General features: G+C 35.6%; 1 protein-coding gene across 1 annotated transcript in view; it reads left to right on the forward strand.

The window, feature by feature from the left end:
* The window catches only part of SPRED1 (sprouty related EVH1 domain containing 1), a 93,373-nt gene extending 70,295 nt beyond the window's left edge, over positions 1 to 23,078 (forward strand). Inside the window, exons 6-7 of the mRNA XM_037502185.2 lie at positions 14,911 to 15,012; positions 17,331 to 23,078. Of these exons, the coding sequence (XP_037358082.1) occupies positions 14,911 to 15,012; positions 17,331 to 17,978 (750 nt within the window). The 3' untranslated portion in view covers positions 17,979 to 23,078. The remainder of the gene's footprint in view (positions 1 to 14,910; positions 15,013 to 17,330) is intronic.
* The last annotated feature ends 3,712 nt before the right edge of the window (positions 23,079 to 26,790 follow it).

The raw sequence follows: 26,790 nt of genomic DNA on the forward strand, positions 1-26,790 counted from the left end.
GACCACAATGATAGCAAACTATAAATCAAATCAACCACAAAAAATAACTAACACATGGAGACTGAACAACACACACTGAGTAACTATTGGGTTAGTGACAAAATCAATAATTCTAGGCAAATGATAATGAGGATACAATCTTCCAGTACTTTTGGACACCACAAAAACAGTACTTAAGAGAGAAGTATTGTGTAATACAGACCCATATTAGGAAGTAAAAAAGCATTCAATCTTACCTTTCACTTTAAGAAACTCGGAAAAGATCAACAAAGAAAACTAAAAGCCAGTAGAAGGTAGATAATGATAAAAATTAGAGAAGTAAATGGAATAGAAATCAAAAGGACAGTCCAAAAGATTAACGAAATTAAAAGCTAGTTCTTTAAAAAATAAACTGGAAGAATTAACATTGTCAAAATGACCATCTTACTCAAAGCAGAATACAGATTCAGTGCAGTCTCAAAGTTTCAAATAGAGTAAGCATTACTGAAATTCATATAGAACCACAGAAGACCCCAAATAAGCCAAAACATTTCTCAAACAAGGAATAATGGTGGCATCACACTTACAACTTCAAACAATACTGCACAGCAACAGTCATCAAAACAGTATGATACTGGAACAAAAATCAGACACACAGACCAGTGGAAGAGAATTGAGCACCCAGAAGTAAATGTATGACAAGTTAACGTATGACAGAGGAGCCAAGCATATACGTTGCAGTAAAGACAGCCTCTTCAATAAATAGTGCTGGGAAATTTGGAAACCAAACATGTAAAAGAATGAAACTAGACCACTATTCAACACCATACACAAAAGTGAACTCAAAGTGGACATTCTTGAATTTAGGACCTGAAACCATAAAGTGCATAGAAGATAGGCAAAACACTCCATGACGTAGGATTCAGAGATGTCTTTGTGAATTCTCCAACAGCAAAGATAACAAAACAAAATATAAACAGTTGGGACTACATCAAGTTCAAAAGCCTTTGCACCATTGTGACACTAAGACAAAAGCACACCCTACTGAATAAGGAGAAATATTTGCATGCCATGTGTCCAACTAGAGGCTGTTGACAAAGAATTTATACAACACAGCAAAAAGAAAACAACCCAATCCAAAATAGACAAAAGATCTAAGTAGGTACTTGTCCAAAGAGATATGGCCAACAGGCACATGAAAAAAAATGTTCATCATCATTTACCCTTAGGAAAATGTAAATCAAAACCACAATGAGACCCACCTCACACCTGTGAGAATGGTTCATTAAACAAAACAAACAGAACCCAGCAATGACAAATGTTAAAGAGGGTATGTTGAAAAATAACCTTCCCACACTGTTGGTAGATATGTAAACTGATCCAGCCCTTCTGAAAACAGTATAGATTTATCTCAAAATATTAAAAATGGATCTTCCAAGTAAACCAGCAATTCCTCTACTAAGTATATACCCAAAGAATACAAAACACAGGGCCTCCCTGGTGGCACAAGGGGTTAAGTCTCAGCACTGTGAAGCTATCTGCAGCCACGCAGCATGAGCTCAATCCTGGCCAGGGAGCTGACCCACATGGCACAGCAGACCTCTCCTGTCTCTCCCGCTGCTCCCCTCAACAGTGTGTTTCAGTCAATCTCCCTGTTCTGCTCCCCACTCTGTCTCTGGTGAATCCTCTCACCCCCCACAATTCTGGCCTGTACCCCAGTTCCTGTATAGATGTATAAATAAGTAAATCTTTAAAAAAAAAAAAAAGTTTAAGAAACTAACAACATTTAAAAAAAAAATCAGAGATCAGAGGATTAAATGATAAACTAAGCTAGGAACAATAAGAAGAAATAAGAAGAAATTAGTAACTTTTTTTTTTTTTTTTTTTTGGTGGGACCCTCGCCAGCTGCCGGGGAATGAACTGGCGCTGCAGAGGCTGCGGGCAGCCTCCCAGCCCAGCGCTCAATCGCTGCGCCACCAGGGGAGGCCCAGAAATTAGTAACTTTTTTAAACAGAGTCATTTAAAATAGTCTGAAATATAAAAATTAAAGGATGAAAATATAAATATCTATCTAGATATAAATATATCTCTCAGAATTCTGTTTCTAATTTGCTGTTACCATTGCTGTCACCTCTTATTGATGTAGAATATGCAGAGCTGGGCAGTAGTTACAAGGGTTGTTGATTTTTTTGTAAAATAGACATAGAATGTAAGTGGCATAGAATTTGACCCTTTCACTCTTTCAGGGTTCCTTGAAAAGTATCTGAGTTTTCTTTCCTTAAGCAGAGAGCTGAGGGAACCCAGCAGAAAAGCATGTTTATTTCAGACTTTTCCTCAAATTAGTAGTTTGCCAGCTTTCAAGAGGGTTTGTGTGCATAATGCAAATATGCTCATGACCATATGTATTGTCTTTTGGGGGGAAGAGGCGTGGTAATGGATTTGACTGGTAGGCTGATGTGTTGATCTGGCTTAGGGTCAAACTTTTGAATTCCAGAGGTAGCCTGTTGATTTTCCTGTTTATTTATGAACTCACTGAATGATAAACTCAGTAAGATATAGGTAAAATACTAGAAAACTTTAATGCTGTTTAAGGTCCCAGTGGGAAAGACAGAGAAGGTTCCCTAGCAGAGTAATTAAAGATTATAATTTCTTTTTTTAAATGTAATTTATTTATATATATTTTTACATCATTCATTTTTGTACAGTGTTTGCTTTCTCCTCTCAGGTGTAGTCCTTAAGAATTCCCATCTCCACTTCACCTGTGCATCATTGCCATAGTCCCTCCCCTGTTTTAATCCTTCTCCCTCTCCCTCCCCTGCAGAGTGTCTCTGATATATAGTTACCTGTTAATTTTTTTATTACGGTTATTCTCCCTGATCCCTTATTTGCTTTCCTTATATTCCTCCTATAAATGAAACCATCTGATATTTTTCTTTTTCCTTCTGATTTATTTCACTGAGCCATAATCCCTTACAGCTCTACCATGTTGCTGAGAATGGCCTGAGTTTATCATTTTTAGTTGGTGAATAGTATTCCATCGTGTATATGTACCTCACCTTCTTGATCCAGTCATCTATTTTTGGGCATTTGGGTTGTTTCCAGATCTTACCTATTATAAATAATGCTGCAATAAACATAGGGGTATGGGTATCCTTTTGAATTAATGTTTTTGTGTCCTTTGGGTAGATCCCTAGGAGTGGAACTACTGGGTCATATGGTAGCTCCATTTTAAGTAGTTTGAGGAACCTCCACACAGCTTTCCATAAAGATTATAATTTCTTTTTTGTGGGACCCTGGCCGGCGGCCGGGGAATGAACCTGTGCTGCAGAGGCTGCGGGCAGTCTTGCAGCCCAGCACTCAACCGCAGCGCCACCAGGGGAGGCCCAAGATTATAATTTCTTAGCCCTCCAGGAAATGATTCACTTAAGGAAAATTTGTCTCAGTAAGAGTCATAGTAACAGCATAGATTCTGTGTGGAATAAAACTCTTCTTATAGGACACTGCTTCTTACTGAAAATTACCAGGCATTTGCGGACTAGACTGGACTGCCTAGAGAGCAGTAACTATAATACTCCTTAAAACTGTATCATACTCTTAAAATCATGTTCTTAGAGCATAGCACTGGTGCTTAAATTCTGTGTGAGCCAGATTATATTTAAATCCTGTAGGCAATATAGTGAACAAAGAAAGTCTCATTATAAGCAAACTGACATTTGCTTGGAGTAGGAAGAACTTACTAATACAGTGTATTCAAGAGAAATGTGCTCTTTTCATTTCTCAATGTTGTTTGTGTTTATGCCACCTAGAAACACAGTAAACTTGAAGCCAACTTCACTACTATTAATATGTAAATATTACCCCAAGTTTTATTTTTCTTACATCAGACTTTATAGTCCCTGCATGTTGGCCATTTTTCGAACAGCTTTCTTAAGGTTTTTTTTTTCTTTCCAAAACATAAGGGAATGCTCTTGTTTGATAGTATTTGATTTTAATTTGTTGTTCTCTCAAAGGCATGAATGTCTCTGTTCTAGTATATTACAACTTCAATATACTTGACATTTTCCCTTCTAATTTCATGTGTGGAAGAAATGCTATGTGGTGTCATCACAATGCCTGTTAGTATTCCCTCTGGTGTTTTTCATTAACTTCTACAGAAAAAGAAATTTCTGAGAACCATTTTGCTTTGGCTTTGGGGAGTGACTCTAATACTTCATTTTCTGATAGTTCTTAAAACCTTATATTTAATAATTTGTTACACTTCTGTAATTGTCTTAAGAAATTTGAAGATTGTTTAAAATCAAGAGTGAGAGTATAGTTGTTTCGTGTTTTAACGAAATGCTTGGAAAAATTCATGGATATAATCACAAAGTATCTGAACAAAATCACTAGGTTAGTAATTGATGAAGTATTGGAATTACAGTGATATTTAGAAATAGTAAATAGTTTTCTTCCTGCTTTTTCCTTTTCTTCCTCTTTGTTCTAACTCAGATTAAAATGATTCTTATGGTAAACAGACAGGTTTCTATTTCATTAAATCTGACCATTATCTTTTGCTATTCACAGCTGGTGCCTAATATGTGTTGGTACTGTTTGAATCACTTCTGTAACTCATGATCACATCAACTCTTATGACAAGCTACTTCATTTTGGGGCGAGAAATTATTTATAATGTGTATGTTATTTTATGTTTGTGCAAGGAAATAGCACATTAAAATATGGGTATAAGAAGGAACAGCGCAATTGTAAGCCTGTTTTAAATATGAGCAAAATAAGGCAAGAATAAAGGTTGAAAGTAATCTTCCTCAGGGTTTTGGGGATATCAGAACAATCCATTCACAGTTATAGTTGCTTATAACTACAGGCATTTTTGGCATAAGGCAGATAAGTCTGAAATACCAGTATGACACTTTTAAATACAAAAATATATTCCACCATCTTTAGTGATGACCAGAAAAACTTTTCCAGTGGAGGAGAGAATTAGATCCAACTAGATCACTGATTCAAATAGTTTAGAAGGGAGAAAATCTGGTGAATGTAAAACAGTTGTAATAGACTAATGATCATCTTGCCAGATCCTGGGAATTTGTTAGTCTACCTTCTTTGGCTGAGGGAATAAACGTAAAACTATCCTCTTGTTTGATGGGAGAGAAAAGAACTAAGTTCTTCTCCCCAAATGGCAATGATGGTGGTAGTGCTAGTGGTGTGGTTATAGACTGTAGTCACCATGCAGTACAAAGGAGTGCTATAAAACTTCAGGGAGGGATGTGAACTGTGTTGGGACAACTGCTTAGAATGGGAATTTTGAACATTGCTTTTGAAGCCAGACTATTTGAGTTGGATTCTAGCTTCTTTACTTACTGTACTTTTGCCTTATCACCACAATTGATTGACCTAGAAAAGCAAGGGTTGTTATATGCATGTATAACTAAATGTTCAATTACATATTTGTTGACGTTAAAGAAGCTGAGTTTATTTGAAATTAGAGTAGAATAGGTTTTCTCTTTAAAAGCTAAAATAACCATTATCTGAACATTGAATAAATATTACATGTTTCTTTACAAAAATAATGCTACTTACATTCAGCTCAGTACTGTGGGGATTATGTATTAGTTGGCAATTTGAATGTCACCCAAAAGGGCTCCAGGGTGAATTTCCCATAGTACAAAATCTGACTCTCAATTTGCAGATCATAAATCTAATTTTGTCAGGATATTAAGATTGGAATCATCCTTTAGAGACTAAAGTCAAGAAATTTTTAAAATGATGTATAAAAATCAGAATGTAAAATTTAAACCATTGTATGAACTGTTTAGAACATTTTCTATATAAAATACATCTTCAGGGCCTCCCCGGTGGCGCAGCGGTTGAGCACTGGGTTGCGAAGCTGCCTGCAGCCTCTGCAGCGCTGGTTCGATCCCCGGCTGCTCCCCGGCCACCGGAGGAGGGTCCCACATGGCGCACAGACCTCTCCTGCCACCCGCTGCTCCCCTCAGCAGCGTACTTTGGTCCTTCTGCCTGCTCTGCTCCCCGCTCTGACTCTGGTGAATTCTCTCACCCTCCTGTGCTTCTGACTGTACCCAGTGCTTGTATGTATAAATAAACAAACAAACAAACAAATAAATAAATATTTTTTTAAAATAAATAAAATATATCTTCATGAGATAATAAATCCTTGGCCAAAAGCTAGCTTCATGAGTTATATCTTCAACATAGTAATGCCATGCTTTGAATATTTAATTGCATTGATTAAGATAGTTTGCTCGATCTTTTTTACCACAGAGAAAAAGTCTTGCCAAATCACAAGACCACAAGAAGGAGGACGAAACTCTTAGAAATGGGATGAGTCTGAGATTTTACCTTTCTTATAAGCTAGCAATTAAACTGAGTTGTATGATGCTCAGGAGCCATTAAGACTGCTACATCTTTGTTTAATAAGTGTAAAAAGTCACTATTTCCCCTCTGTCTTTTCTTAGAGATTATGTGAATTATTAATCACCTACTTTTTCTATTAATGATCCTTCTACCTGTTTTTAAGGTTTGTGCAAATGTTTTGCTCTTTGTAACTTCAAATTCAATTTTCCGTTGTGAAGCCTTCCCAGACGATTTAATCCGTAGTGTTTTCCTTCCTTACTATTTTCTGAATTCTTTCATATTCCACCTTAAGTTATAGTTACCAAACTTTGCAAGTTTATGCTTTATCCTACCTCAGCAAAGATATCTTTTATTTCATGGTGCCTTCTGTAGTGTCTAGTATATCTGTTTAGAAATTAAATATAGTTGGATACTGAAACTTACAAGGAAACTGAGTAGGAAGTGTTAGCTCATAATTTTCCACATGACATAGAGGTAGGTAGACATAGCAAAATGGATACTAAGGACAAATTAGAGAAAATAAGCTCCACAGTACAGAAGTTTTACTTTGTCCCATATCAATCTTTCAGTTTTATAGCATAGTTAAAATTGGAAAACTTCTGTTTTTCTGTATGTTCTTAACTATGTGATTAAAGTAGTAATAAAAGTAAATTTTCAAAACTGTAGGAAACAAGTTGGGAAATGAGGTAACATCTTTAGTGAACTTGTCTCTCTGTTTAATACACTACTAAGTAGGTGATTCAATTTGTATATATCCATTCAAATTCCTTTTTTTTTTTTTTTTTTTTTTTTTTTTGTGGGACCCTCGCCAGTGGCCAGGTAATGAACTGGCAAACCAGCGCTGCAGAGGCTGCGGGCAGCCTTGCTGCCCAGTGCTCAACTGCTGCACCACCAGGGGAGGCCCATTCAAATTCCTTTTTGACTTGAAGTATACAAAGGTTCTAACGCAGCAATTTTACTTTTAAAAATTTGTGACACGTATATACTTGGACATGTGTATAAAGATAAATGAATGTGGGTATTTGTTGCATTATTGCTTGTAACAGCAAAAGATTAGAAAAACCTGTATATATTAATCAGACTAGTTAAATTTAAAGTTATCCATTCACTAGAAAACTTAAATAAGAGACCAGGAAAAAGAATAACTATAAGAAAGTAAAAATCAAAATCAACAAACAACTATGAACCAGAGACACTCTGTGGGGGTGGGGGGTGGGGAAAGGAGGGATTGGGATCAAAATAAGGGGGTTGCAATTGTATGGGGAATATAAAAATAAAATTTAAATTAAAAAAATAAAGTTATCCATTCAATGCAATATTAAACTGCTATTGAAAGAATAAGGTAGTACTATATGTATAAGCAAAGGCAGTGTTAAAAAGGTACAGTGCAAAAGATCCTTTGTATAATTTCAGGATTCATATATATGCATATACACATACATATTTATAAATTAATACATAGCTAGAAAGTGGAAAGTGCCTCAAAGTGATACATTTGTTACATTTTTGAATTTACATTGTCATGGCATAATCACCAAAGTCAGTATTTTACATTAAGGTTTCTTCATGGTGGTATGCCTTCAGTGGATTTGAACAAAAGTAAAATGATAATGGTATCATTGTGGTATCAAATAAAGTTTTTCACTGATCTTTTTCCTGTCTTTAGTTTTATGTTTACCATATTGTTATATAGTTGAAATTATATAGCATATGTGGTCTTTCGATACTGATTTCTTATACTTAGTACTATGCATGTAAGATTTTTCATGTCTTTTTCTAAGATTCTTCCATTATAAGGATGTCCCATGGTTTATCTAAAGGACCTCTTGCTTTCAAGTATTAACAATTATGAATAAAGTTGGCATAAACGTTTCCATGTAGAATTGTGTGTGATACAAATTTTTTAATCCTTTGGGAAAATACCAAGGATTATAATTGCTGGATTAGAAGACTGTTTAATCTTTGAAGCTGCTGCCAAATTACCTGCCAAAATGGTTGTACCATTTTGGGTTCCCACCAGCAATGAAAGAGGGTTCCTATTTTACTGCACATGTTCACCACTGTTTGATGCTGTCAGTGTTCTGGATATTGACCATTCTGATAGGTGTGTAGTTATCTTGTTTTTATTTGCATTTCTCTGATGACTTTTGTCCTGGAATGGCTTTTCATATGCTTATTTGCTATCTGCATATCTTTCTTGGTTAAGTGTCTGTTGAGGACTTTGGCCCATTTTTTAATTGGGTTTGTCCTTTTGATTTTCCTTTAAGAGTTCTTTGTGTATTTTAAATACCTCTTTATCAGATATCTCTTAAATATTTTCCTCCAGTCTGTGGCTTATCTTCTCATTCTCTAGACATTGTATTTTCAGAGAAGCTTTATTTTTAAAGTGAAGTTCATTTTATCAGTGTTTCTTTCATGGATATTATGCCTTTCACATTGTATTTAAAAAGTCATCACCATAACCATGGTCATCTATTCTGTATCATTGATTTGTTTTCTGTTCATTTGCTATACATGTTGTCTTGATTAATGTAACCTTAGAGTGAGTTTTGATGTAAGGTAATGACAGCATTTCAGCTTGTTTTTCTTCTTAACCATATATCCTGTAACTTTGCTATAATTGCTTTTTCATTCCAGGAGTTACTTTAACAATTTTGTTTTCAAACTTTTCTATAGAGTTGATCATGTTATCTGTGAATGAAGAGTTTTATTTCTTTTCTTGTTTTATTGTATTACCTAGAATTCCAATAAAATATTAAAAGTGGTGATGAGGGGGGACTTCCTTGCCTTATGACCTGACCTTTGTGGAAAAACTTAGTTTCTTACTATTAGTTATGACGTTTAGTTGTAGGGTGTTTTTTGTTTTTTTTTTAAGGCTAACTTTTTTTTTTTTAAAGAGATTTATTTTTATTTATTTATACAAGCACTGGGTACAGTCAGAAGCGCGGGAGGGTGAGAGAATTCACCAGAGCCAGATCGGAAGCAGAGCAGGCAGACTGAAGTACACTGCTTGAGGGGAGCAGTGGGCGGCAAGAGGGGTCTGCGCGCCATGTGGGATCCTCCCTCCCGTGGCTGGGGAGCAGCCGGGGAACAGCCCGGGATGGAACCGGCGCTGCAGAGGCTGCGGGCATCTTCACAACCTAGCGCTCAACCGCTGCACCACCGTTTGTTTTTTTGTTTGTTTGTTTTTTAAGCTGTTTTTCTGAAGTTGCAGAAGCTATCTGCTATCTCAAATTTATTGAGAGTTTTTATCATGGGTGTTAGATATTGCCAAATACTTTTTCTCCATTTATTGAAGAATTCATGTAATTTGTCTTAATTACCCTATTGATGTGATGGATTATTTTCTTTGTTTTATTTATTTATTTTTCAAAGATTTATTTATTTATATGAGCACTGGGTACAGTCAGAAGCGCGGGAGGGTGAGAGAATTCACCAGAGCCAGAGCAGGGAGCAGAGCAGGCAGAAGGACCGAAATACACTGCTGAGGGGAGCAGCGGGCTTGGCAGGAGAGGTCTGCGCGCCATGTGGGACCCTCCGCCGGTGGCCAGGGAGCAGCCAGGGATCGAAGTGATGCTGCAGAGGCTGCGGGCAGCTTCGCAACCCAGCACTCAACCGCTGCACCACATGGGAGGCCCTATTTTCTTTGTTTTAAACTGTGAATCCATCTTGAATAGCTGGGATAAGTCACACTTGGTCATAGTATATGTCTCTTTTTATATAATGTTGAATTCAATATTTTGTTGAGGATTTTTGCATCAATGTTAATTGGAAATTGAGGTATGTGATCTTAAAGTGATTTTAGTATTATAATAATTCTGGCCCCATTAAATGAGTTAGAAAATAATTCCTGTTTCTGATTTCTGAAAGAGATTGCAGAGAATTCATATAATTTTTTTCCTTTAATTTTTTTTGTGGAGTTCACTAGCAAACCCATTTGGATTTGAGTTATTAGTTATTGATTCAATTTCTTTTATGGATATAGGGGTATTTAGGTTGTCTCTTTTTGTGTGAGTTTTGGCAGATTGTACCTTTTTTTTTTTTTTAAAGATTTACTTATTTATTTTATATAAGAACTGGGGTACAGGCCAGATGCACGGGAGTGTGAGAGGATTCACCAGAGACAGAGCATGAAACAGAATAGGCAGACTGACGAAATACACTGCTGAGAGGAGTAGCAGGCGCGACAGGAGAGGTCTGCCCCGCCATGTGGGACCCTGGCCAGCTGGCCGGGATCGAACCTGCACTATAGAGGCTGCAGACAGCTTCACAGCGCGGCCCCCAACCGCCTGCGCCACCAGGGGAGGGCCGGCAGATTGTACCTTTCAAGGGAGTTCATCCATTCATCTAGGTTATCATGTTTATATGCATAGAATTGTTCATAGCATTCCTTTGTTATTTTAACATCCATGGGCTCTGTAACTATGTCCCTTTTATTTCTTATGTTAATAATTTATGTCCTTTTTTTCTTGGGTAGCTAGACTAGAAGCTTATTATCTCTTCAAAGAACCAACTTTTGGCTTCATTAATATTTCTGTTGATTATCTGCTTTCAGTTTCATTTCATTTTTTACTCTGATTCTTTCTGTTTTTCTTCTCCTTGCTTTGGATTTAATTTTCTTTTTGTAGATTACTAAGGTGGAAGCTTAAATTGTTGATTTCAGATATTTCTTTTTTTCTAGTATTGCATTCAAAGCTCTAAGCACTGCTTTCACTATCCCATAAAGATTGTTAAGTTGAGTTTTCCTTTTCACTTAATTAAAAATACCTTAAATTTCTCTTGAGATTTCTTCTTTGATCTGTGTGTTACTTGGAAATGTGTTGTTTCATCTCTGTGTATTTTGGAATCCTCAAGATATCTTTCTGTTACTGATTTCTTGCTTAATTTCTTTTGTGTTCTGAGGGCAGATGTTACATAATTTCTTTTTTCTTTCAGTTATTTTAAGGTCCACTTTATGGCCCAGAAGTTGGTATATCTTGGTATTGTTCCATGATAATTTGAGAATAATGTGTATTCACTATTGATGGATAAAATAGTCTGTAGACTATAAATTTTTCTGTTACATCAATTAAAAATAAAAGTTTTTACTATATTTTTGTTAATTCCTTCCTCAGTGCTCTTCCATTCTTTTTTTTTTTTTAAAGATTTTATTTTTATACAAGAACTGGGGTACAGGCCAGATGTGCGGGAGGGTGAGATGATTCACCAGAGACAGAGTGGGGAGCAGAACAGGCAGACTGATGAAATACGCGCAGCGGGCGAGACAGGAGAGGTCTGCTTTGCCATGTGGTGTTCTGATCGAACCCGTGCTGTAGAGGCTGTGAACAGCTTCACAGTGTGGAGCTCAACTGCCTGCGCCACCAGGGAGGCCCCTGCTCTTCCTTCTTAATGACTATAGACCTGAGTTCCTGTCCACTTGCCTGATGATGTTCAGGATTTCAGCTATGTCTTTACTAATTTTCTGACTAATGGATTAGTCCGTTTCTGATAGTGTTGAAGTCTCTATCTATGGTAATAGGTACATCTATTTCTCCTTGTAGTTCTGTCAGGTTTTGCCTTGTGTATTTTGATGTTCTTTTGTTAAGTAGGTACATGTTGAGAATTGTTAAGTCTTCTTGGAGAATTGAACCTTTTATTCTTTTTCTATTTTTACAATGCATTTCTTATAGACAGCATGTAGTTGGGGTGTTTTGTTTTTTAACTCTGAAAACATCTTTCAGTTGCTTCATTTAGGCCATTAATGTTCAGTGGTTATTGCTCCGCTTGGATTAATATCTTCTATATTTGCAAAAGTTTTCTATGTGTTGCCTTTGTTCTTTGTTTCAGCCTTGTTCTTCTTTCTTCTGTCTTTAATTGAACATTTTATTAGATTCCATTTTCTTTTTTTAACATAGTTATGCTCTTTAAAAAAAATTTTTTTTAGTAGTTTCCCTACATTTCCCTACATTTAAAATGTTGTTTCCCTACAGCGCTGGGTTTAGCGCTGGTTCGATTGCTCCCTTTTCTACAGTTAATTCTGCAAATTCTCTCAACTTCTGATACCCAATGCTTCATCTAAGTTGTTTCCTACATTCCCTACATTTAGTAGTTTCCCTACATTAATCCAAGTTCATTTTCAAAACACACTAAATCACTTTACAGGCAGCATTGTATCTTATAATAATGAAGTAATCCTAATTCCTTTCACAGAAATGTTGTTGCTATTGATTTTCACCTATGTGTCTCATTCATCCATCCATAATCCCATTTATTATTGTTATTTTTTGAGCCAATTTTTCTGTTACATCAATTAAGAATAAAAGTTTTCACTTTATTTTTGTTTATTCCTTCTTCAATGCTGTTCCATTCTTAATGAATATAGATCTGAGTTTCTGTCTAGTATTATTTTCTTTGTATCTGACATTACTTGTAAGCCACATCTACTGGCAACGAATTTCCTTAATTCTTATTTGCTTGACAAAGTCTTTATATCTTCTTCAGTTGTTTGTTTGTTTTTTTTTTTTAAGATTTATTTATTTATACATACACACATACATACATACATACAAGCACTGGGTACAGTCAGAAGCACGGGAGGGTGAGAGAACTCACCAGAGCCAGAGCGGGGAGCAGGGCAGGCAGAAGGACTGAAGCACACTACTGAGGGGAGCAGCGGGCGGCAGGAGAGGTCTGCGCGCCATGTGGGAACCCTCCTCCGGTGGCTGGGGAGCAGCCGGGGATCGAACCAATGCTGCAGAGGCTGCGGGCAGCTTCGCAACCCAGCGCTCAACCGCTGCGCCACCAGAGAGGCCCTCTTCTTCAGTTTTGAAGGTTAATTTCCCAAGATGCAAAATTCTAGGTTGGTGGGCTTTTTCTCTCAACACTTTAATATTTTGCTCCATTTTCTTCTCACCTTGTATGTATTCTGAGGAGAAGTCAAATGTAATTCTTAACTTCATTCCTGTAGCTGTAAGTTAGGGATTGTTTTTTTCTTCTGACTTCTTTCAGTATTTTTTTTAATCTTTGATTTTTATAGTTTGAAAATGATATGCTTAGATAAAATTTTGGGGGACATTTATTCTACTTGGTTTAGACTGAGCTTCCGGATCTGTGGTTGGTTTCTGGTATTGGGCAAATTATTATTTCCAATATTTCTTCTGTTTCTTTCTCTCTTCTTCTGTTATTTCTGTTTCACATGTTATACTGTTTGTAATTGTCTCACAATTGTTAAGTATTCTTTTTGTTTTTTAGTCTGTTCTCTTTGATTTCATTTTAGAGGATTTTCTGATGCATCCTTAGGCCCAGATTCTTTCCTTAGCCATGTCCAGCCTACTAATAAGCTAATCAAAGGCATTCTTAATTTTCTTAGTGTCTTGATTTGTATTATTTCCTCTTTGTTTTTTTACTAGGATTTCTATCTCTCTGCTTGCATTGCTTTGGTTCTTGCATGACATCTACTTTATCCATTAGAGCCTTTAGCATATTAGTCAGAGTTGTTTTAAATTACCAGTCTGCAGACTGTAACGTCCCTGCTGTGTCTGGTTCTGAAGTTTGTTCTGTCTCTTCAAATTGTGTTTGAAATTGTGTTTGTGCTTTTTGGGTACATTTTGTAATTTTTTTTTTTTTTCTTGATAGCTCACATGAGTAAAAGGCTGTGAATAAAACCTTCAGTCATGTAGTGATATGGTGTTTAGGGAGCGGACGGAAGCCTTCTGTAGTCCTACGACTATGCCTCAGTCTTTTAGTCTGAGCTTATGCCTCTGGACTGAATTTCACAAGTGTTTCTCAGTTTTTCTCCCCACTTCCCCACTGCCTTTACGAATATCAGATGGTTAGAACTGGCAGAAATTGGTTTCTCCCTTCCCCTAGTTTAGGCTCCAATAATACTGCTGAAAATCAGGATCTGGTTAAGTAGTTCATCTTAAGGTCAGGTCTTGTTAAGAACAGAGTGCTTTGCCATATTTAAAAATGGTTCCCTTTGCCATCATTCCCATGGTGGCATGGAAGCATGCTGACATTTTTCTGATACTTACTTTGGTAACCTGGTTGAGCGAGGAGTAAGTTCAACAAAAGTTTGGGAGTTCTACTATGATTGAGTCCACCCAGAGTTTTTAACTCTTAGAGTTGGCCCCACAGCTTCCTGCAATTTGTTGACTATATTTCAGATTTTCCTAGCTCCAGCACTGGCTTTTCCACTCAGGAGTTTCTTCTCTGACTCGCTTTACTCACTCATCTCCACAGTCTTGGCAACCTTGGTTTGCCTTGTATCCCCTTGTCATGGAGCCAAGAGGAGTTGCTGATTTTCTTCCCTCCTGTTCAGGTTTTTACTTACTGATCAGACAGAGTGGCAGATTTTTTAAACTCCTCAAATATGGAACCAGAAACCACAAGTCTGATTTATGTTGTGTTTTAAGTGTATAAGTAAATGCCTAAGTTTTAATAATGCTTTTTATTAAGACTATTTTGAAAAACTTTAGTAGCAGTAAATTATGAAGTTTTGGAATATGCAGTGTGTACAGTTTTATTAAAAATAGGAAATGTAGTCCTTCGTCACTTATGCAGAAATTGTTTATATTTTAGATAACATTCAGTCATCCAGGCCTAGACATTCAGGGCAGGAATATAGAATATGCACAACGGCAAATATCCAAGGAATGTGGAAGCCTAAAGTCCCAAAATAGGGTGAGTAATCTTAAGTTTTTAATCTTCTCATAGGAAATGTAAATAATATATAAGTAAAAATTTCCAGTTCTTCTAGTTCCTTGTATAGTTGATTTGTACTAGAAAAAATGTTTTGGTGTATAAAGTTACTGCATAGATGTTTATAAGCCCTATATTTGCATCCAGATTTCTGGTTTGTTCCAGTGTGTTTAAAAATGGATAGAAGCAATAGAAATTGTATTTGGTTAAATAAATGAACTGCACCCCTCACTGCACCTTTAATACAGACCTGAAATATTTTTAACTCCCAATTCCAAATATATGAGGAATAGAAGTTTGTTCCAGCTTGGTTTAGTAGCTCATTTGTAGCCTTACCACAAATGACTAGGAGGTAAATATTAACTATCAGAAACCCACTCTTGTGTGTGAAAAGAAAGATTATTTGATTTGGACCCCATTTAATTTATCCCCTTAAAATTTACTTTGCTCCTTGACCTCAAAGAGAAATCTCTCTAGAAGGGTGGGAGATACATGTTTAAAGTCATTTTCAAAGACTTTTGTATAGCTGAGTTAAAAATGTGTCTTTGTATTAGTTTGCATATCAACAGTATCAGACTAGGTGCTTGAAATCAAAAAACTTTTTTCATGATTCTGAAAATTGGAAGTACAAGATGAAGGTATTGGTGATTTAGTTTCTTCTGAGGCTTCTTTATTTGACTTGCAAATGGCCACATTTGTGTCCTCATGTGGTCTTTCTCTGAACATGCATATCTCTGGTGTTTCTGTGTGTCCAGATTTCCTCTTCTAATAAGACATCAGTCAAACTGGATTAGGGCCCACCTTAAGGGCCTTACTTTAATTTAATCACCATTTAAAGATCCTCTCTCTAAGTATAGTCACATTCTGAGACGTACGGGAGGGGTGAGGCCTCAACATATGAATTTGGAAGGAATACAATTCTGCTCATAACATTGCATCTGCTGATCCTTCCAAATTCTTGTCCTTCTCAGATTCGCTCCCATTAACAATAGCCAAAATTCTTAATCCACTCCAACATTAACTCTTAAGTTCCAAATCTCACCAAAATAAAGTATGGATAGACTTCAGGGTATGTTTCATCCTAAGGCAAAATTCTCCACCAGGGAACCTTTGAACCAAAATAGTTTATGTGCTTCTAAAACACACCGATAGGAAAGTCATAGAATAAATGTTCCCATTCCAAAAGGAGTCTTGGTTCCCAAATAGGACTGAAATCCAGCCGTGCAAATTCCATTGGATTTCAAAGGTCTAGAATAACCCTTTTGGGCCTGATGTTCTCTACTTAAGGCACATGGATAGTAACCTCACCCCCAGTATAATATCCTCATTTGTGAGGCCTTGGTCTTTCTGACCCCAAACCAAAGAAATATCCCTGCCCTATGGATGACCCCAGCTCAGACTCATTCTCTCTCTCTTTTTTTTTTTAAAGAATACCATATGTTCTTAGCCAGTGAACTCTTTATTGGCCAGACCTGTAAATCCTAGAAATCCAACAGCCTTCCTTCATTTTATCCCAACTCTGTCTGCTTTAGGGCCTCCCTGGTGGCACAGGGGTAAGAACAGCACTACCAGGCTATCGCCATCTCTGTCCCCTTCAGTCTCCAACCTGGCAGTATTTTAGCTGAGATGATTGATTGGATCCATGAGTTTCTATCTTTCATTTGTTCAGCTATACCTTTGGCATTCTCTCCAAAGCATATTTTATGAGTTTTTGTAATATGGATAGGTTGAAAATATTCCAACTCTTTTAAGTTCTGGTTCCCTTTTTGCTCAGCGTCTACCTGTTACCCAGTTTCAGAGTCATTTCCACATTTTCAGGTTTTTGTTTTTTTTACAGCAACACCCCACTTCATGGTAGCAAAAATCTGTATGAGTTGGGATTTTCCAGAGGAACGGAACCAACACAATGTGTTGTGTACAGAGATTTATTTTAAGGAATTGACTCATGGAGGTACTTATCCAAAATCTGCAGGAAAGACTAGCAGGCTTGAGACCCAAGGAAGGGTTGTAATCTGAGTCCAAAGATGTTCTGCGGGCAAAATCTTTCTTACTCAAAGGTCATCAGTCTTTATTCTTTAAGGCCTTCAGTTGATGCAATGAGGTCCACCTGCATCATGGAGGATAATCTGCCTCATTCATAGTCTACCAGTTTAAATGTTTATCTCATCTAAGAAATAGCTTCACATAAATATTCAAAATAATGTTCGACCAATTATCTGAGCACTCTGATCCAGCCAAGTCAACACATAAAATTAAACCTTCACAGTCCTTACTGCAATTTTCATCTTTTTCCTTTTTAGGTCCCATTGAAATCAATCCGGCATGTCAGCTTTCAAGATGAGGATGAGATTGTCAGAATAAACCCTCGAGATATCTTAATACGTCGCTATGCAGACTATAGACATCCTGACATGTGGAAAAATGATTTGGAGAGAGATGATACTGACTCCAATATTCAGTTTTCTAAACCAGACAGTAAAAAACCAGACTATCTGTACTCTTGTGGAGATGATACTAAGTTAAATTCATTCAAAGACCCTGTGGTATTTAAGACACAGCCTCCCTCATTAAAATCTAAGTCGAAAAGAAGAAAAGAAGACGGTGAACGTTCTCGCTGCGTATACTGCCAGGAAAGGTTTAATCATGAAGAAAATGGCAGAGGAAAATGTCAGGATGCACCAGACCCTATTAAAAGATGCATATATCAAGTTAGCTGCATGCTCTGTGCAGAGAGCATGTTGTATCATTGTATGTCAGACTCAGAGGGAGATTTTTCTGATCCCTGTTCATGTGACACTAGCGATGACAAGTTCTGCTTACGATGGTTAGCTCTAGTAGCTTTGTCTTTCATTGTACCATGTATGTGCTGCTACGTCCCTTTAAGAATGTGCCATCGTGGTGGCGAGGCATGTGGGTGCTGTGGTGGGAAACATAAAGCTGCTGGATGAAAGGATCCAGTGCCAAAATGAGTTTAAAATCTTTGTTTCCAGGAATTAGCTTACTTGGATTGTGGAAGCTTTTGGCAAGCACTATGAAATCTTGCCTGGTATCATTGGGGCCACACGTGGAGGAAGCGGAACTCATCAGTTCTTGGCATTTCACAAATGCTAGCCATGCCTAACTTTTACCCTTAAGTGCATGGCGTGTTTTGTTGCAGGTCGTAGAGTATTTGCAAAAGGAAACCATTTCTGGCCATTGGCTATTAAAAATGGGCATAAAATATGAACCAACTAAAAGGGATTAATTTTTGACAGTTTTGTATATTTATGCGTTAGGTGATGGGACTTTTAAAGATTTGAATTCATTAGGACATCAGCTGTAAGTGCACTAGGGGACAGTTGATTTCAATCTAAGAAAAGTTAACTTTGGGAATTATAACAAGTAAAACAAGTGCAACTAAATCATTTATTAGTTGTTTTTGAAAGCAGTTTTATGTATAAATAACAAATGTTTATATTTAACTAAATATAAGTAAGGTACGAATTATTACATATTAAACTTTTCTTCCCCTTCCTAGTTCTGAAGTAGATGTACATATATCTACTGTCACATTCCATTATATTTTGAATGTTTTACTCATCTAGTTAATAACATTTATATTCCACGTGAATGATTTGATACTTTCATTCTCATTTCCCTTTGGCTACAGTTTATATTGAGTTATAGCTGTACATTCTGGTAATCTGAAATCCTTAAAAATATTCTAATAGCCTTGAGTGACCAACTTTTTTTTAAAGCACAGATGTAATTGTCTAATGTTCTGATGGGAACGTAACACTTATTTTTATATAAAAAGAGACTGAGTAAACAGAAAAATGTGAGGTTTTGGGGTTGTTGGTTTTGTGTGTGTGCGTGCGCGCGTGTGTGTGGTATCCAACCAGCAAGTTGTTTTCTTTCAGAGTTTCCTCCTTCAAAAAAAATCATACTGCATTTACAAATGTTTTTACAAGGCAAAATGTATAACTGGATGGTTAGTATAAAAGTTTCCTCCTGAGATCTCCATTTATCATTGTGCTAAACCAGAATATGTTCAGCTGTGTTACTAATATTTTAGCTTAATCTTTAATGCTTATTAATATGAATAATAACTTTTCTCAGTTGCATTTTATTACATTTAAACTGGCCAAAACCAAAATTATTTTATGCTAAAATGTATGTTAGAGTATCCCAGGAAAATATTTAATCCAACATGGTGAATGAAATAGCTGTACATGTAAATTTATTTCTTTCGCAGAGGCATTGTGTTACTGGATGTTCATTTACAAGGTAGTTAGATAAATGTCCCAACAGATTGTTTTAAAGAACTTTGAGATCAAATTGTCTTTTTTTATTTCTTCTAAGTGTTACATTAAAACTCTAACCAAGTTCCATGTTCTTTAAGAACATTCCCTTAGAGGGATAAAGTTAAGAAGTGTGCCTTTTTTTAATGGCTTGAAGTTTCAGAGGTGATGAAAATTAGAGTCACACTACCATTTGAAGCTCATTTTCTATGCAGGCTTTAAAATATCATTTATGTATCATTCTTTTAACATATCATACTTAAACTTGTGTTAGCTTTCTTCTTTTGCCCCCAGATCAAACTGAACAATGTATATAACACTATCTGTCTGTAAAATACTTTTTTTTAAGAAAGCATTTATATTTATATGACAGCTTGAACTGACAACATTATGTATATAGATCATCTTGAAGTATTATTTCACATTGAAAAGAAGAAAAATATATTGATAACTATAGATGTTATGAAGAAGAGGTTATTTCTAGTTTTGTACTAAAAATCAATTGGATGAACTAAATCCAAACATGACACTGTAGCAGCAATTTTAAGTCTTATTTTTACTGTTTATATACTTGGACGCTGCTACACCAGATGATCTTCATCCCTGAAGTTATCAACTAAACTTGGTTTCCTAGAATAGACTGTTAACTTTCAAAATTACTTTTTATTGGTGAAGTGGAAATACTGGTTTTCCTTGTGAATGACTTTTCGTATTTGTAAGTGTTGAGTTTATAATTCAGGTTTGAGCAAGGTGTGAATAACTGAAGAAAATAACTTGCTGGCTTTATAGGAAAATGCTGTGGAAATGAACTGTGTATATACTTCTGGGAAGAACAAATTTAATCATTTCTTCTGTTAAGCACTAATCAGTATAGTGCAACTCCTGGTTCTGTACTGTATTTTATATGCAACATATATGCTTTAATATTTTAATGTTTGTGCATTAATATTTTCAATTTGTTTAACCACTTTGCTGCTAAGAATTTGCCATCCCCATTTTTTCCTTTACAATTTTAAACAAGTTTCTTCATTAAAGATGATGGTGATGAAATGGTTTTTATTTTACCTTGGATCTTTATAGCTAACACAGCCAGTTTCCAAATCAGTCTAGAAGACTGACAGATAATATGTTACCTGAATCCCTATGTAGAAATTTTCTCTTGCATAAATGAGAGTCTGTATGTGAAAAACCAATGGGTTTAAATTTCCAATTCTTAAACATGTGTATAGGTACATTCAGAAACACTTTCTTGTTCTGAATATAAACTTGGCACTGCCAATTTGCTTTTCCTCTAAAACCTTTCTCTTTGTTTTTAATCTGGTAATATAAGCAAATCGCTGAACAAAACCGATCAGTAATTGCTTTAAATTTTGAAAATGAAATCATCTAGATTACATGACAAGAAAGAGACTGATTTGGTCTGATAGCTTGTGTTCAGAATTGATAATGATATTTTTTCCTGCCTTGAAGGGGGAAATCACTTGATTTCTGAAGAAATATGAGGTGTGGAACTTCAGCACCACCTTCTGGATGATTTATGGGCCTGAGATTTGAGATGGTAATTGGGTCCGACAGGGTTCACCACCACGGCCAGTAAAGGGCTTTTTAAGTGGCGACCACCTTCAAATTGAGAAAACAGGAATAAGAAGTATCTCAAAGGAACTGTAAAATGAATCTTTACCCTAATGTGTCTTGGTCATTGAAAGATTTTAAGCACTTTTTTCTTACATAACCTGTTTTAAAATATTTGTTGATATTTGGAACTGGCAATCAAACTTAATGGATGTGCTAGAGCATTTAGTGCTAAAGCATTTATAGAACCAATTCTTTTAATTCACAAAACCCATTACCAAAATGGTATTATTTTTCCTCCCATTACCAGAGAGAATTTTTTAAAAAAATAAACGTCACCTGTATTTCATCATAACAACTTCAGAAAGAGTGTGTTTGTATGTCTCTGGGATGATTGTTGAAACAGGAGTTAAAAGGGGGAAATCTCGAAACTACCTATTTTCATTGGTTATTCAGCAGTGCCTAGAACTTTGGAAGTAATACAGATAATACTTCATAATTCATGTGTATAATGCCATCTTAGGTAAGTCTTTTACTTTTCTTTCCCACCCCTCAATTGAACACAAATGTTCCTTTTGTTAAAATTTAGTTATTTCACTTTGGAATGAATGTGTGCTTATGCTTGGGTTTCTAAACTTTAGCCCAAAGATACATTAAGCAAGCATTACTTTTTTATTTAAAACATTAAAAACTTGAGTTACTTGGGAAACAAATTTCTTCATTAAAAATTCTCATTTTAATTTCTACGAATCACATTTCTAAGTATAAGGAAGAAACACTAGAAACTTGCATTATTGCACTAAAAAAAATTGGTCTATAAACCACAATATTATCACCATAAGGTGTTTTGCAATGAGTCAAACACACAGAAAGGAAATTACAACCTGAGGTGATGAATATAAACCAAAAAAAGGGCTTTAAGGTATAAGGTACTTTTTGCCTAGCAGCCAGGTGGTTATAAAACTTTCATATGCTTTGATAGACTTGATAAATGTTACCCATTGTCCTCGAAAGCTCCTTAAATTGCGTAAGTTGCTAGTTTTTAAATTTTTCAAGAATAATCTAGTTGGAAAACCTTTGTATTAAAGATAAACATAGATTTTTGTGAACATTGCCAGTGTGTAGTGTCATTTGCTTTCTATTCTTGACCTCGAAAGTGCCTCACTTGTATATAATTTCCATTAGAAGCTTGACTGCATTCTTTCTAATAAGCAATGAAAAATTGTTTAACTCATGTCACAATGTATCTCCTAAGTAGTTTACTAGCTTGATAGTTTGGGTATTTAATGTAAATATGCATATATATATAAGTTTGTAACTGTTTTTGTTACATCATACCCATGTAATTGGACATATCAAATGATATAAGAATTTGTTTTAATTACCTGATTAAACCTATCATGAAATATAAAAGGACTTTTTCTTACTCTTATAAAGCATAACATACTATCATATAAGAGATACTAAAGGAGAAGGCTGTAGTAAAAAGAAAACTTGATCATAATTTTTAAGGTATATTTTTAACTGAAAGATCATGTGTAGTTCATCTTAATGACTTATTTATTCATCTTTGTATCCAAGTTTTTATAGTCTTGTTACCTAATTCAGTATATTTGTTGGTTTGGGAACAATAAATTACAGCTAAGTCTGGTTTAACCCCTTAAATTAAAGATGTGAAATTTTTACTCCAAGGCTACTACTGAATTTTTTGTGCCCAAGTAAGTTTCAGAGTTTTGTTTAGATTATAAACTAAAAAAAATTTTTAGAATAATATTTTAAAACATCAGTGTATTTCAACACCAGAATAACTTTTTACTGTATTACTACATTATATTTATTTGAAAAATCAGGAATTAGTCATTTATACCTTTACCATGAATGAATTGTAGTCTCACGTGCTTATTTACAGGTTTTCAGCAACATGCTTTATATTCTTCACATCAAGTTAATATTAACAAGTAAGTAGAATAGTTTTTACATCAAAGAATTTGAAACTAGTGTTCCTACTTGACTGTTAATATAGTGTCAAGCACACAGTAGTCCTTAAAGTAAAAAATATTGTTATTAATACAAAAACTGGGGTCATTTCCTTTGAAATTTAACTGCTCTTAAGATTTGCAGTTTAGATATATCCTTGAAATGATGGTTCAAAAAATATATTCATAATAAAAGTCTAACAAAATTTTAGTTGAAATGGTGTTTTCTTTTGTATATAGTAGTCTTTATGAAATATATTTTAAATGATCACTTAATCCTCAAATGATCTATAATAACTATAATTGCCCTCATTTTACTAAAGAGACTTAGGATTCAAACAGTTAAGAAATACTTTCAAGATCACATAAGAGGCATTGGAGGTTGAACCAAATTCTTAGTCCTGTGCTTTTTAGTCATAACACATTTTGCCTTTTGTTTTGGGGGGTTGTAGATGTGCTTCCTAGGATAATCATATTTTTCCATTAAAATTTTACTTACAGTTTTATAAGGAAGTTATTTCTTAATTCTCACTTTCATTTCTGAATCTTTCCTATTCATCTATCTCATTAGGCTGTGAAAATTTTCACAAAATGGCATATGGGGATACCTAAAATTGGAAAAATAAAATTGTGATAATGCAACCAAGATAAATAAATTGTGTTCTGAACTAATAGAAAGCACTAAAGAAAATGCAGTCCACTCTGTGCATTGTTCATTTTGCTCAATTAGAGGCATTTCCCTAAAGATTTCAGTCTGTTGGGTATTTTTTCACCAATGCAGTGTGCAACTTGTGGCATTAGAAGGCTGTGCTCTCAGAAGAATCTTTTGTACTTCTCAAGTGAGAGCCTTTCATATGTTAGTTACTCTCCAAGACTGTCTTTGAAATGGTTGAATTTAGTATTAGGGCTATGCCTTATTTGCGTGTCCTCTCTTTCCTCAAATTTAACTTTAACCTGGAAATAATTTACAATAACCAAGAAGCTATGTACAGTTGGGAGGCAGGGGTGGGGTAGGAAGAATATCAGAATTTTTAATTTGAAAAAAAATCATTTGGATGACACAACTTTAGGAGACCTGTTTAACTTTCTTTTCCGTTACTTCTTAATTTTGCATAGCCAAGATGCAAGATTTTAATTTAAATGTTTTTCTCTTTTTAAAATGATGTGATACAGAAGAATTTTATGGATGTTATTTGTCAAACATAAACCCCTTCTCGTGCCCTCCGTATTTTCCTCTCTCCTTTTCCTTGTTATAGGAATTCTTGTTAAATTATCAAAGTAAAATGCATGCAGATAGGATGATACTCCAAAGTTCCAAGAATAAAATAAGGATGTAAACTATATTAAGATTGCTGATAAAGTTAAGTCCACTGACCTTTTAGGGCTGGAAGACACTTTAGAGATTAGTATAACACCTTTGTTTTACAAATGTAGAAACAGACCCAAGAAGGTTATGATACTAGTGCAGAGTAATTCACTTACTTAGTAACAGTTTTCACTTTGCACTCATACATCCGGCCGCCTAAAGTGCATCTCTGCAGACACCTCAAATTCCAATGTGTTCCAAGCTGATTTCCCCCCATTCCTCAAACCTTTTACTCTCTGTTCTAGCTTGATGACTGCTATTTCCACTGCCTATCCAGTATTTTAAGAAAGAAAACTAGTCATCCTTACTTTCTCATTTTCACCATCCATTCTCAATTCTCTACAGTTCTGTTTTCAAAATGTCCCTCAAGTCTTTTTCTGTATCCTCACTGCTGCTGTCCTACTAGAATTCATCTCAGCCTACTGACTTTGGGACTTAGGTATTGAATCACTTGCATGTCTATTTTTAGTGGGAGATTGTGAGAGAATTCTAGAAGGTTTTGAACAGGGGCATTTCATAACCTGATTGCTATGTGGTCTTTTTTTTTTTTTTAATAGGTAACCCATTCTAGTTTCAGATGTCAAACTGATATTTGTATTGCCTCAAGCTTTGTTCTGACCATTCCCCTGAAATGCCTCTAACCCAGTGGATGTTTCTTAGATAGTTGTCACCTCACAGAACAGCTCATGACACATTCTTCACTTCATGACATTACAGTGTATTTGGTTTCCTCATTTTTTACTCGCCTCTTTTCTCTTTGCTAGATCTTCCAATCTCTACCAGTGGAATTTCTCACTCTATTACATACAGTAATAGAGTCTCTCTTTAGCAGTACCCCCCTCCTAGGGGATCTCATCCAATCTCTTAGTTAGCTATCACACGTATGTTGGTGGTATTTACATTTAGATCTATTCAACATCTCTGCTTGGGTGTCTCGGGCATTCAGTTCTAGCACGACCAAAGCAGAAGTTTAGATTTCCTCTTTCAGTCCATCTCTAGTCTGCCCTATTTTAAAAAATAATCAAAATTTACCCAGTTGCTCAAAGAATTAATCTTAACACCCCATGTTCCAGATCCAAACTAATATCAAAGATTCAATGATAGCTTGCAAATCCTAACATATGAAATGGAAAAGTTTACTACCATATACCCAGTGGCAGCCCCTAGGGATAAATGAAAGGTAATCAGACATACTACGAATACTCATATCATGCCAAAGAAATGTAAACTTTATCTTGAGGATTATCAGTATCCATTAATAGGAGGGAGGATCCCATTATCAGATTATGTTTTAAGTGGTTATTAAATTAGTCAATGAATATTAAGATCATACCAGAGTAAGCAAGATGGAGGACAAGGTGCTCAACAACTAAATCAGAGTTGAAAGTTATGTACAGAAAATGTTTAGTTGGAGTACAGAACACCTGGGTGGCCAATAATACCCTAAGAAAGTACTTGAGGCCAAACCCAAATGCCAATAGGAAACAAGCCATGTAAAATTAGAAGTACATTCCAGAAATAGGGAAATAAGGAGCAGTTCTGTTAAGTGCTCTAACTTCAGCTTGGTACATAAGAAAGCAACACTTCGCTGCTGTCTTGTAAGTAGATGGGTTTATGGACAAGTTTTGGAAAATAGGCAGTGAGAGGATGTGATAGAAATAATTTCCAGGCTAATGTAAGATCCTCTATTTCTACTACAACAATCATGGATGAGCCTGCGTGCTGGATTGGTGCAATATCAAAATTAAGGCAGTCTGAATTAGAGTCCCCTCATGAACAACTGTTGCCCCCAGATAATTCCATAGCCAAACTGAATACCTTGGTTGATTTGGGGATATGTATTACAGTGACATAATTTACCTTATCCTGTCTAATGCAGGCCCGAAGGGGAGAGAGAACAAGCTTTGTGGTTTAGAGGAAGAGCTAGAAGGGCAGAGTAGCTGCAGAACATGGGGAGACAGACAGAGCCAGAATATCTAGGCTTTATAACCAAGGTAAGGCGCTTTAATTTTATTCTAAGGATGTGAAAAAATAATTGAAAGGGTTTAAGTGGGAAATAGCATTATATAATTTATGATTCTAAAAGATTGCCCTGGTAACTATAGAGAACTGGAGGAGAGAGAGAGAAAGCAAGAAAGCCATTATTATGAGTCTTCATGAGTTGTTTGCATGAGAGTAGTGGTAGTGAGGATGAAAGGAAGTAGACAGATCCTACATGTGTTTTGGAGACCACATCAAAAGGACTTCCTACTGGATTAAATGGAGTGAGTGGGAAAAGTGAACCAGCAAAAAAGAATAATATTTGGATTTGCGTCTAGAGGGGTATAGATGTTGATGGATGTGGGCAGGCCTGAGGAAATAGCAAGTTTTAGTGGGAGTGAAAGGGGGCTCTATATCACATTGGACATCCAAGTGGAGATGTTGAATAGGGATTAAATATATAACTATAGTTTTGAAGAGCAATCAGCTATGAAGGTGTAAAATTGGTATGTAAATGGTTTGCTTGATGTTCAATTTTCATTTTGTGTCTTTAGCGTTATTATATAATTCTTAAATTTAATCTCAT

The sequence above is a fragment of the Talpa occidentalis genome, unplaced genomic scaffold, assembly GCF_014898055.3.
Source record: "Talpa occidentalis isolate TD23 unplaced genomic scaffold, MPIMG_talOcc4v2.1 talOcc4.11, whole genome shotgun sequence".
NCBI classification, from domain to species: Eukaryota; Metazoa; Chordata; class Mammalia; order Eulipotyphla; family Talpidae; genus Talpa; species Talpa occidentalis.